Source organism: Saimiri boliviensis, chromosome 9, assembly GCF_048565385.1.
Source record: "Saimiri boliviensis isolate mSaiBol1 chromosome 9, mSaiBol1.pri, whole genome shotgun sequence".
NCBI lineage: Eukaryota > Metazoa > Chordata > Mammalia > Primates > Cebidae > Saimiri > Saimiri boliviensis.
The window spans coordinates 102,440,119-102,453,147 of record NC_133457.1 but is presented as its reverse complement, the minus strand read 5'-3'; the positions used below and the strand labels follow the sequence as shown (position 1 = coordinate 102,453,147).

The 13,029-nt window shown below is 47.1% G+C and overlaps 1 protein-coding gene across 1 annotated transcript in view; it reads right to left on the bottom strand.

Annotated features, from left to right (window-relative positions):
- Positions 1-13,029, bottom strand: part of LBP (lipopolysaccharide binding protein) — a 31,650-nt gene that overhangs the window by 7,845 nt on the left and 10,776 nt on the right. Inside the window, exons 6-10 of the mRNA XM_003936375.4 lie at positions 9,738-9,801; positions 6,496-6,587; positions 5,500-5,676; positions 3,459-3,518; positions 511-678 (exon numbers count right to left, since the gene is read on the bottom strand). Of these exons, the coding sequence (XP_003936424.2) occupies positions 511-678; positions 3,459-3,518; positions 5,500-5,676; positions 6,496-6,587; positions 9,738-9,801 (561 nt within the window). The remainder of the gene's footprint in view (positions 1-510; positions 679-3,458; positions 3,519-5,499; positions 5,677-6,495; positions 6,588-9,737; positions 9,802-13,029) is intronic.

Sequence of the window (13,029 nt, the reverse complement as noted above, 5' to 3'; positions counted from 1 at the left end):
ATGGAAGTCACCATGGAGGAGACACAGTCACAGCCTGAGCCTCTGCCTGCCGCAAAGAAAGAGGAAAAAATACTCTGGCTTCATCTTTCCTCCCCTCCTCCATTCTCCTGACAGTACCTCCCATTGGCTGACCTGGGTGGAAATCAGAGTGCAAGGAAGCATGGGAAATGTAGTCTTCCAGAGTCAAATATAGACAAAGAACAGAGCAAATCGAGAAAGACCCGTATACCTTTCTCCCCACAATAGCCCAGACTCATGTAGTGAGAGATACATGCGTTAAACAAATACACCTGCAGACAGCTACAAAGTACCTTTGTAGTAAACACTCAGAAAAAAGATAATGGAATGCTAAGAAAAAAGTGGCAAGGGGTGTAAGGTAGATTGGGAGTAAGAGCCAGCCAGAAAGGCCTCTCTCGGGAAGTAGAATTTAAGTTGAAAACTGGAGGAATTATCCAGGAATCAGGCACGTGAGGAAAAGGGAACAGCATTTGCAAAGGCTCTGAACCTTACCACACTGAGCCGAAAGACAAGCTCCTTGCTGGAGCTGGGCGTGAGTACAAAGGCGTCTATCTCCATATAGGGCTCCACAGACAGATTCCCAGGGCTGAAATTCAGGATCGGGGCAGAGGTCACTGATCCCTGGAGCTCCAAGTTCATGTTGGGGTAGAGCCTGGCTAACTGGGAGCAGAATTAGGAGATTACATCAAGAGAAGAAAATAATGTAAGTCTGCTGGAGATGGCTGTGGGAGTCAGATCAAGCTGGGAATTGCTTTTGGTTGATTTTATTTCCCACAAAATTCTCTGTGCCTTTTTCTCTTAATTGCAACACTGGCCAGCTCTCCACGTCAGACACAGAGTCTGCACCATCGACTTCACAGCTGCGTTGTATTCCACTGTATATGGGTCCTGTGGTGGATTAAACGCTATTGGGCATCAAGTTGTCTCCAAGGTTTTGTCATTATAATGACCACCTCCTTGTGAGTGCCCTTGCTGTTATTTTCAGGAAAACATTCCTAGAGGAGGAATTGCTGAGTTGAAGGGCAGCAATTATTTATTTTTAGTTTTATTTTTTTTGAGATGGAGGTTCGTTCTTGTCACCCAGGCTGGAGTGCAATGGCACCATCTTGGCTCACTGCCACCTCTGCCTCCTGGGTTCAAGAGATTCTCCTTCCTCAGCCTCCCAAGAAGCTGGGATTACAGGCAAGTGCCACTATACCAGGTTAATTTTGTATTTTAAGTAGAGACGGGGTTTTACCGTGCTGGCCAGACTGATCTCGGACTTCTGACCTCAGGTGATCTGCCCTCCTCGGCCTCCCAAAGTGCTGGGATTACAGGCATGAGCCACCGCACCTGGCCAGCAATGCTTTTAGAGCTTTCAGCAGGTATTGCCAAATTGTCCTCCCGAAAAGTGGGGCCCATTTTTTTCTCCCTGCCAATCTCTCCCGAGGCCATGGGGGAGCCCTGCTGGTTCTCCATCCCCTCATCACACTCTGCTAATTGGGCATGCAGAGGTCAGAAGCCAGTGTTTTTGAAATATGACACAGCTGGATTCCATCTTTTCTTTTAAAAAATATTTAATTTTCTCTTATTACTCTTTTAATATGATATTCCACAGAACATTTCTGTGTTCTTTTTAAACTTTCTTTCTAAAATAGAGATAGGGTCTTGCTATGCTGCCCAGGTTGCTTTTGAACTCCTGGCCTCAAGCAATCCTCCTGCTTTGGCCCCTCAGAGTGCTAGGATTATAGGCGTGAGCCACCACAGCTGGCCCTAGATCCCACCATTTCAAAAGTGCTCTTAAGCTTCTGTGTAACTAGAGATAGGTACAGAGTTTTATTTGGGGCAAGACTCTTCCTTTTTAGGAGGATATTGGTGGAAAAACGATATTCCCATGAGCCTTTTGGTTATGAAAACCTAAAACCTACATCCTTTTCTAGAAGGGAGACATTTGGAAGGCTGAGGGGGTAAAATGCTTCACTCAGCAGAGGGGCAGAGTTGCTTTTCCAAGCATTTGGGATAAGAGATACTGAACCTGTATATACATAGAATATCAGAAGGGTATGCATAATCTTTTAATACTGGCAAACTTGAGATGGGAACCGGGTGGCTAGGGGACAGGAGTGGATGTAAGACTCTACTCTATAACCTTTTCTATCTTTTGAATATTGAACCATGAGAATTTATTATCCATCCAATACACACACACACACACACACACACACACACGCATGTATATATTATTATTATTATTATTTTTTTTTTTTGAGACAAAGTCTCGCTCTGTCCCCAGGCTGGAGTGCATTGGTGTGATCTCAGCTCACTGCAACCTTCACTTTTTGTGCTCAAACGATTCTCCTTCCTCAGCCTCCCGAGTAGCTGGCTCTACAGGCTAGTGCCACCACCATGCCTGGCTAATTTTTGTATTTTTAGCAGAAACGGGGTTTCAGTATTGAAATTGGTCAGGCTGGTCTTGAACTCCTGACCTTGTGATCCAACTGCCTCACCTTCCAAAGTGCTGGGATTACAGGCATGAGCCACTTTGCCCATCCCAAAAACTAAAATTTGTAATAATTTTTTTTTGAGACAGGGTCTCACTTTGTTGCCCAGGCTGGAGTGCAGTGTCGCAATCACAGCTCACTGCAGCCTCAACCTCCCAGGCTCAGGTGATCCTCCCACCTCAGTCTCCCTGGTGGCTGTGGGCTAGTTTTTTTTTAATTTATAGAGATGGGGTTTTGTTATGTTGCTCAGGCTGATCTTCAACTCCTGGGCTCAAGCAATCTGCTCACCTTGGCCTCCCACAATGCTGGGATTACAGGCATGATCCACCATACCTGGCCAAAAAGTAATTTTTTAAAGCACGAAGAACATGCCTGGAGCCTAGGAAGCCCTCTATTATTGTTAGCTCCTATTCATAAGGGTACTTTTTTTTTTTTTTTTTTTTTTGAGATGGAATCTTGCTCTGTCACTGAGGCTGGAGTGCAGTGGCATGATCTCAGCTGACTGCAACCTCTGCCTCCCAGGTTCAAGCGATTCTCCTGTCTCAGCTTCCCTAGTAGCTGGGACTACAGGTGCGTGTCACCACGCTCAGCTAATTTTGTGTATTTTAGTAGAGACAAGGTTTCACAATGTTGGCCAGGATGGTCTTGATCTCCTGACCTTCTGATCCACCTGCCTTGGCCTCCAAAAGTCCTGGGTACATTTTATGGAATATGCCAGCATTCCTTGGGATTCTTAGATAACACCAATAAAAGATTAGACAAGCTGTGGTTCCACAAAATGTGGGGCTCAGCCTCTGTTATTTGGGCTTTAAAGGGAACAGTACCCCAGCCTTCAGTGGGAGTCTCATCCCGGCCCTCCGACTCTTGGCCAAGCTGAGAGAAATGCAGAGGTTTTAAAGAGAAACCTCTGGAATCTAATGGGCTCAGTCTACACTCATGGGGAACTGAGGGATGCCTTACCCGTGGGACGAAGGGTCGGAAGGACTTGGTGGTCAGTCGGATATTAGAGTCGGGCGGTATCTGCAGCAAAGAGACACGAAGAAGTGTTAGGGTGATCCTGCTGGAGCTGAAGGTCTAAAGAGGACTGGGGAGGCGCCGGGGCGTGCAAGCCTGTCGCTTCTCCATGGCCTGGGTTACCCTGGCAGGGCTGAGATGCCTGTCCTGCATTCACCCAAGCAGAGCACATAGGTGCCCAGCGTCCTGCCTGCTCTCCCAGGGTGGAGCTGAGGTGTAGGTCCCACTCAGAGGGTCTGCAAGGGTGAAGTTTGCAGTCACACAGACCTTGGTTTCTGTCCTGACTTTGTGATCTCAGTCCAGCCCTTTCATCTCCCTGAACCTCAACTTCCTCATCCATAAAATGGGGATAACAATAGCTCCCACCTTCAAGTCACTGTGAGGGCTAAATAAATATCTAGCACAAGGCCCCGCATATGGTGAGCGCCCCATGAAACAGCTGTTATCATCCCACGGAAAGAGAGGCCTGCGGCGCAGGTAGGATGGGTAAACCAAACACCATGCCACAAGCCATGCCTGTGCAGGCGTGGGAGGCCATTTGAAGGACAAAACGACCCTCCATCTACCAGACAAGTCCCTGATTGACACCAGGGGAGGCTGGGCCGTCCTAGCCCAGCCACACGGTTGCTCCCACTCTCCTGACGTTGTTCATGAGGCCTCAACTTTGATGAAGTGCTTCAAGAAACAACTTTTTGAAACCCAGAAGTATTAGATAAACTGCAGAACCATTAAAGGCATGACCCGCTATAACGTTCAGTCTTCTCTATACAAAGCCACACTGGAAAGGCTTGTTTTGGGGGTGTGAGAAAGACTGTCTCTCCTTTTCAGTATGAATCATGAAATCATATATCCTTTTCGTTTTAGCTACAAGGAAGCTCCCTGACAGATTTGAGATGTTAAAGAAATTAATTTATGGGCTCAGTGTCTTCATAATTGTGCTTTATTTTTCAATTGGTCTTTATTTCCTTTTCTCTGAAACTAAATGCATTTATCAGTGCATGTATTATCCTGCCTCATTCACTGAAATATATGTATATATATATACACATATTTTGGAGACAGAGTCTCACTCTGTTGCCCAGGCTGCAGTGCAATGTGAGATCCTGGTTCATCACAACCTCCACCTCCTGGGGTTAAGAGATTCTCCTGCTTCCGCCTCCCATGTAGCTGGGATTACAGGCATATGCCGCCATGCCCTGCAAATTTTTGTATTTTTAGGGTTTTGCTGTGTTGGCCAGGATGGTCTTAAACTCCTGACCTCAGGTGATCTGCTCACCTCAGCCTCCCAAAGTGTTAGGATTACAGGTGTGAGTCACTGCGCCCGGCCTCATTCACTAAAATATTTTTAGATAAACCTCCAGAAATCATCAGGATGAAAGGAAATATAAATTAGACTAACAAGTCTAGACTAGAAAACAGGCCTAGAAAAGTAAAACACAGAAAAGCAAGCTGCAGAGTCTCCCACGGTTGTTATAAGGCAGAAAGAACTTTTTTTTTTTTTTGAGTCAGAGTCTCACGGTGTCACCCAGGCTGGAGTACAGTAGCACGATCTTGGCTCACTGCAACCTCCACCTCCTGGGTTCAAGTGATTCTCCCACCTCAGCCTCCTGAGTAGTTGATATTACAGGTGTGCACCACCATCACACCTGGCTAATTTTTGTATTTTTAGTAGAGACGGGGTTTGGCCATATTGGCCAGGCTGGTCTCGAACTCCTGACCTCAAGCAATCTGCCCGCCTCAGGTTCCCAAAGTGCTGGGATTACAGGCGTGAGCCATGGTGCCCGGCCAAGGGAGAAATAACTTTGGCTTTGAGTTTCCTGGCCGCTGAAGTAAAAAGGGAGATTGTGTTAACGTACTTTTCCTGGTCTTGATTTTTCTCTTAGCTATAACTTACTATTTTACTGATGTCAACAGAGGTGAAAAGGAATGAAGGAAGAAGCGGTAGGTCACATGCCCATTCGAGAGACCTATTTGCCACCATCCTCACCATGTCATCTGTGATGGAGAAGTTCAGATGCCCTTCCTGGTGGTAAACCAGGCTGGCTGTGTTGAAGACATAATCCGAGACAGCGAAGTAGACCATTTTGTCGTGTTCCTCAGGAAGGCTCATAACGGGAGCAAGGAGGGTAACTGGGGAACGGTGGTTACGATGGAAGATTTCACCCTGGAGAGGAAAGTAGGGTCCAGCTGGACTTTTCAAAGCCTGTCCCGGGGCTGGGGCTAGGTGTTCCCCTACACAGTCTGATGAAAGGATGCTGGCTGGGGCACTGCCTGAAACTCCACCATTAAAGTAGTGTTGTCTTTTTTTTTTTTTTTTTTTTTTTTTGAGACGGAGTTTCGCTCTTGTTACCCAGGCTGGAGTGCAATGGCGCGATCTTGGCTCACCGCAACCTCCGCCTCCTGGGTTCAGGCAATTCTCCTGCCTCAGCCTCCTGAGTAGCTGGGATTACAGGCACGCGCCACCATACCCAGCTGATTTTTTGTATTTTTAGTAGAGACGGAGTTTCACCATGTTGACCAGGATGGTCTCGATATTTTGACCTCATGATCTACCCACCTCGGCCTCTCAAAGTGCTGGGATTACAGGCGTGAGCCACCGCCCGACAGCAGTGTTGTCTTTTAATGAAGAGCTCCCTAGAAGCTTTTCTATATTAACCCACAGGACGTCCTGGCCAGCCCCTCTATATGCCCTAGGGTCATCTACACTCCCTAGGCCCTGCTCTGATTGGCCTTTTCTGCGTCATGGGCAAGGCAAAGTAGGGGAAGGAGGAGGGAAGCGTTAAGACCTGAGAGGTGTAAGGCACCCGTCGGGGAATCCTAGCTCTGGGAACACTCCCCACCACTCCATATCGCCCAGCCCTCGACACAGTGGGAACCACTGGGAAGACAAGGACAGATCTGAAGTTAGGGGGACAGCTGGCCTAGGGAATGGCTGATCCTGGGGGAAAGCCTCACCCACCCAGCCCGGCTCCAGGGCGCTCACCTTAAACATCACCTCCAGCATCTGGGCTGTTGCTCGAGGGGCTTCCACTAAGCTGTAATCAATGCCGGCGAAACTGTCAATCTCTTTTGTGACTGTGAACCAGGACAGGGCAGAATTAGGGGCCAGGTGCCACTTTCAGCTGCTGGAGGAGGGGCGAGGGCTCTGGCTGACTCACATTCCCTGTGACTTTCTTCAGACTCCCCTTACCAGCTGGGCCCGAGGCAAAGAATTGCTTCTTCAAGAAAGAGACTGGGTTCCCTTGGGGGAGTTAACAGTGATGGGGTGTTATGCTCAGCTTAGGGCCTAAGCAGTTTCCAGACACACACACACACACACACACACACACACACACACACACTCACCATGAGTCCAGGCTTCACCTCTCCAGCCACACCTGGAGCTTAATGCTGAACCAGGAAGGTCAGGCAGGGTGTGTCCAGAGGGCCCAGACACTCCCCTCCAAAGCCCTGAATGAACGAGTGTTCCAAGTCTCAGTACCGGGTTGCCGACTTGGACTTCTAGTAAAGGTGATGTCAACAAGTAACCACATGGGGGCTTGGGAGCCCAGGCATCAGAGAACACCTGAGATAATTGATCAGGGTCTCCCCGTCCACACTGAATGTGTGCACCCTGGATCCAGGGACTCCACTTGTAAATGGCTCCCTGCAGCCCTGTTGGCATCAGCAAGGGAAAGGCAGACACCGAAACGTCCGTCAGCAGGGACTTATTAAATAAACGAAGACACGTCCATATGATGGAATGCTACGTAGCTGTTAACATAATACAACCACTTTGGGAAACTTTTTGCCAGGATCTGATAATACTGAATTTGGGCATGTCACACGAGCCTGCAATTTCACTCCCAGGTATATACCCGAAGACATATGACCAGAGGTACTAGGATATTCATAGCAGCGCATGGGCTGAAACTGAACACCGCCCCCAGATAGCCTTCAATAATAGAATGGACAAAGACTGGAGCAACATCTACTCGGTGGTATAGTACACAGCAAGGAGAACGAACCGGCTACACTACACGTGCATGCAACAATATGCATTGACCTCATGTTTGATTTTATTTCAGTTTTTTTGAGATAGGGTCTCACTCTGTGGCCCAGGCTGGAGTGCAGTGGCACAATTTAAGCTTACCACTGCCTTGACCTCCCGGGCTCAAGTGATCCTCCCACCTCCCAAGTAGCTGGGACTACAGGTGCATGCCACTACGCTTGGCTAATTTTTGTATTTATTGTAGAGACAGGGTTTCACCACATTGCCCAGGCTGGCCTTGAACTCCTGAACTCAAGTGATCCTCCCTCACTGGCCTCTCAAAGTGCTGGGATTACAGGTGTGCACCACCGCTCCTGGCCTGATCTCATATTTTATTTTATTTATTTATTATTTAACAATATTATTATTTTTGAGACAGAGTTTCGCTCTGTCACCCAGGCTGGAGTGCAGTGGTGCAGTCTTGGCTCACTGCAACCTCTGCCTCCCGGGTTCAATCAATTCCCTGCCTCAACCTCCCAAGTAACTGAGATTATAGGTGCCTACCACCATGCCTGGCTAATTTTTGTATTTTTTGTAGAGACAGGGTTTTACCATCTTGGTCAGGCTGGTCTTGAACTCCTGCCCTCATGATCCACCCACTTTGGACTCCCAAAATGCAGGGATTATAGGTATAAACCACAGCTCCCAGCCTATTATTATCATTATTATTATTATTATTTTGAGACAGAGTCTTGTTCTGTTGCCCAAGCTGGAGTGCAGTGGTGCGATCTCGGCTCATTGCAACCTCTGCCTCCCAGATTCAAATGATTCTCCTGCCTCAGCCTCCTGAGTAGCTGGGATTACAGATGCCCACCATGATGCCTGGCTAATTTTTGTATTTTTAGTAGAGATGGGGTTTCGCTATGTTGACCAGTCTGGTCTCGAACTCCTGACCTCAGGTAATCCACCCGCCTCGGCCTCCCTAAATGCTGGGATTAAAGGCGTGATCCACCGCACCCTGTCCTGACCTCATATATTAAAGTTGAACAAAGAAAGCCTTCTGGCTTTTGAAAAGAGACTCAAAGTATGTCTGATTCCATTCATGTGCAAAGTGCAAATCTAATCTTTGCTGGTAGAAGTTGGGATGGTGGTGACCCTAGAGGGCTGGGTAGTGATCGAGGGGGACACCAGGGGCTCTGAAAAACCAGCCATGTTCTGTTTCTTGATTGGGAGCTGGTTACATGCATGTGAAAACTCTTTAACTATACACTTATGATTTGAGCACTTTTCTCTATAAAATATACTTCAATAAAAAGTTTTGAAAAATTAAATCAGGCTGGCATGGTGGCTCGATCCTGTCAGTACTTTGGGAGGCTGAGGTGGGTGGATCACTTGAGCCCAGGAGTTCGAGACCAGCCTGGGCAACACAGAGAAACCCTGTCTCTACAAAAAATAAAAAAAGTAGCTGGGTGTGATGGCAAGGAACCTGTGGTCCCAGCTACTCAGGTGGCTGAGGCAGGAGGATCACTTGAGCTCAGGAGGTTGAGGCTGCAGTGAGCCGAAATCACACCACTGCACTCCAGCCTGGGCCACAGAGTTAGACCCTGTCTCAAAAAAAAGAAACCTGGAACAATGTCTATCCTATGTATATGAACATAGATATTTATAATTATGCAAATACAGATAGATTCATGAACAAAATAATACATATGTGAATGTCTATTCATATGCTTACATATATTTATATTTGTACATGTAAATAAGTTATCTGAAAAGATACATTCAAACAAGAGGTTACTTCTTGGAAGAAAAGTTGGGGAGAAAAAGCAACTTTCAATTTTTACTTTTTTTCCTTTTTTTGAGACGGAATTTCGCTTTTTGTTGCCTAGGGTGAATTGCAATGGCGTGATCTTGGCTCACCGAAACATCTGCCTCCCAGGTTCAAGCAATTCTCCTGCCTCAGCCTCCCGAGTAGCTGGGGTTACAGGCATGTGCCACTATGCCCAGCTAAGTTTGTATTTGTAGTGGAGATGGGGTTTTGCCATGTTGGTCAGGCTGGTCTCGAACTCCTGGTCTCAGCTAATCCGCCCATCTCGGCCTCCCAAAGTGCTGGGACTGCAGGTGCGAACCACCACGCCCAGCCCTTAATTTTCATTATCTATATTTCTGTCCCATTTGCTATTTTATAAGGTACACATATGATGTTATAGAAATTAACAGAAATAAATTATCCCGGGGTGGGTGGGGTGTCCTACCTGGCAGAGTTTGGAGATAAGGCTGTAGATTGGAGGACACTGATTTCTGGATCATTTCACAGATCTGAAAAAAATGGGAAGAGAATGCCTGAGTGAGTTCCCCAGCTCTGGTCTGGCATGGTGCTGATGACTGCAGCCACATTATTTCATATGCATGCTATGTGATCACTGATTTACAAATATTTATAAGTGCTTGCCATCAACCAGGTACCAAGGAAATGGAAACAATAAAAATATGTAGGCTCCCATGTGGACTCCACTAGGGTCAAAGTGGACTTTTCAAAGTCTGTCCCAAGAATGGACTTCTAAGCTAGGGAGTCACTGACACAGCCAGAGGATGGGGCGCTGGCTGGAGACAGTGCCTAAAACTCCACCATTATAGAGAAAGTTTTCCTTTGGGAGGTCCTGGCCTCTCGGAATTTAGAGTTTAATAGTAGAACTAGACACTAACTAGAAATAATCACACAAATGAACATACAGTTAATGTAGGTAGCTCTTTTTTTTTGTTTGTTTTTGAGATGGAGTTTCACTCTTGTCGCTCAGGTTGGAGTGAAAGGGCGTGATCTCAGCCCACTGCAACCTCTGCTTCCTGGGTTCAAGCGATTCTCCTGCCTCAACCTCCCGAGTAGCTGGGACTACAGGTGTGCGCCACCACGGCCAGCTAATTGTTGTAAATTTAGTAGAGACAGGGTTTCATTCATCATGTTGGCCTGGCTGGTCTTGAACTCCTGACCTCAGACAAACCAGCTGTCTCTGCTTCCCAAAATGCTGGGATGACAGGTGTGAGCCACCGCTCTCAGTGTGTAAATAGTTCTTAATGGTCATCCTGAACAGGTTGGCTGGATTGATGAGTATTCCCCATTCCTGCCGGCACTCCTGGAAGACTGAATCGGGGGTTTGTAGGCTACTCACACACAATTACCACCAGTTGTGTGGCCAGCTTCTCAAGAGAAGGAAATGGGCATTTCCAAACTTGATTGCTGTACTTGCTACTGTAATTACCCGAATTATTTATTATCCAGCCTTGGGATAGATTTTGAAAAGTCCAGCTGGACCCTGCTGGGCTCCACATGAAAGCCCTGCAACCTGTTTGCTGCACGTGCTTTTGTAAGCACTAGAATAATTTATTACGTAAACTAATGCAATATAATTGAGAAAAGAGTTGTTTGTCTGGTTTATTTATTTATTTTTATTTATTTATTTTTTATTTTTATTAAGACACAGTCTTGCTCTGTTACCCAGGCTGGAGTGCAATGTGCAATGGCATGATCTCAGCTCACTGCAACTTCCGGCTCCCAGATTCAAGTGATTCTCCTACCTCCGCCTCCTGAGTAGCTGGAATTACAGGCATGCACCACCACACCCAGCTAATTTTTGTATTTTTAATAGAGACGGGGGTCTCACCACGTTGGCCAAGCTGGTCTCAAACTCCTGACCTCAAGTGATCTACTCCTCTCAGCCTCCCAGAGTCCTGGGATTACAGGCTGAGCCACCATGCCCGGCCCCAGCTAAAAGAGTTCTTTCTATGAAAACCTAAGACGAATACTCTGCAAGGGTACGGGTGCTTAAAAACAAAACAAAACAAACAAAACAAAACAAAACAAAACAAAAAACAACCCTCTAAAAACATAGTTAAATTTGGACCAGACAACAGAAAATCTTAGGAGGAAAAAAAGTCATAAGGCTCTAGAAGGATTCTATACTGGGATGACTTTGCAAGTGTCTTTAAATTCTCATTGCGGTCAAAGAAACCCAGGATGGAATTTGTAGCAGGTCAATGTTTTATGAGGAAAGACCATGGCAATGTCAATCAAGAGACCATTTTCAAAGAATAACTATGGGCATTCACTGACACAGCTCGACGAGGAAGTATTGGCTGAAGACGCTGCCTGAAACTCCACCATTAAAACATTTGGGTTCGGCTGTGCGAGGTGGCTCATGCCTGTAATGCCAGCACTTTGGGAGGCTGAGGCGGGTGGATCACCTGAGGTCGGGAGTTCGAGACCAGCCTGACCAACTTGGAGAAACCCCGTCTCTACCTAAAAAATACAAAAATTAGCTGGGCGTGGTGGCACATGCCTGTAATCCCAGCTACACAGGAGGCTGAGGCAGGAGAATCGCTGGAACCCAAGAGGTGGACGTTGCAGTGAGCCAAGATTGCGCCATTGCACTCCAGCCTGGGCAACAAGAGTGAAACTCCATTAAAAAAAAAATTTTGGGTTCATACATCAGTATTGTCTCTCTTTATGTGCGATGAGAAAGTCCTCACTTTAAACAGCTCCTTTTGTTAGCCAGCTACCTCCTATTGTGCAAAGAATCCACATATGTAGTGAAGGAGAGGGCTGTGCAGGGGTCACAGATGGCTTCTGTGCTAATGGGTGAGCAGGCATTATTCATCAGGTATTGGGCTGTGGGGAGGGGGGATGCTGGGGGCTGGGAAGGCAAAGCGGTATATCTTAACCCTTTGCAGCTGCTCTACTTTCTGGGAGAGGAGTTTAGTAGCGAGGAGCTGTCAGAAAGCAAGGTCAAACGTCGTGAGGAACATTCGTGGTTGTTTGCAAGGGAACCAAGAAACTCTGTCTACCTCCATACTCCTTTCTTGCCTTTCCTTCAGACAACAGCCCATCAGATCATCCTGAAAGCCTGGAGCCTGGATGCCCCAGGCTTTAGGGACCCCACACAGCAGGGCCTCCTGGAGAGGCAGCTGGGGTAGTGGTTGGGGCATGGCAGGAAAGCCAGGCAAACTTGAGTTCGAATCCTGCCCAGTGCCCAATGGCTGCTTGACCTTTGCTGAACCTCTCTCTACTTTTTGGTTCTCACCCACAAGATATAATGGCAAGGCCAAGTGTTTCCCAGGGTGTTTTTGTCAGTGGTGTTTGAACTAGAGTGACTACCTTGAACAGGGGCAAAATGAGGCTAAGACCTGCTGGGCTGCGTTCCCAGGAGGTTAGGCATTCTTAGTCACAGGGTGAGCCAGGATGTCAGCAGGACTGCTTCTCCGCCTGACTTCTCTAATTAACTTGCTTTCACCTTACTCACCCCAAATTTGTTCTTAAGTGAGATCCAAGAACCCTCTCTTGAGGTTCTGGCTCAGGACCCCTTTCTGGTAACATTTTGGGAAGTTGGGGAATGAGACAGTGAGTATATATCACCCGGAGAGCAAGCATTCCGTGAGTGCTTCTTCTTCTCCTTAACCCTGCCGGTCCAGGTAACACGTCCCACCCTGAGTGGAGAACTGGAAAGGCCCTACACCAGGCTCTTAGTTTTTCTGGAAGGAAGAGAATTGGAAGAT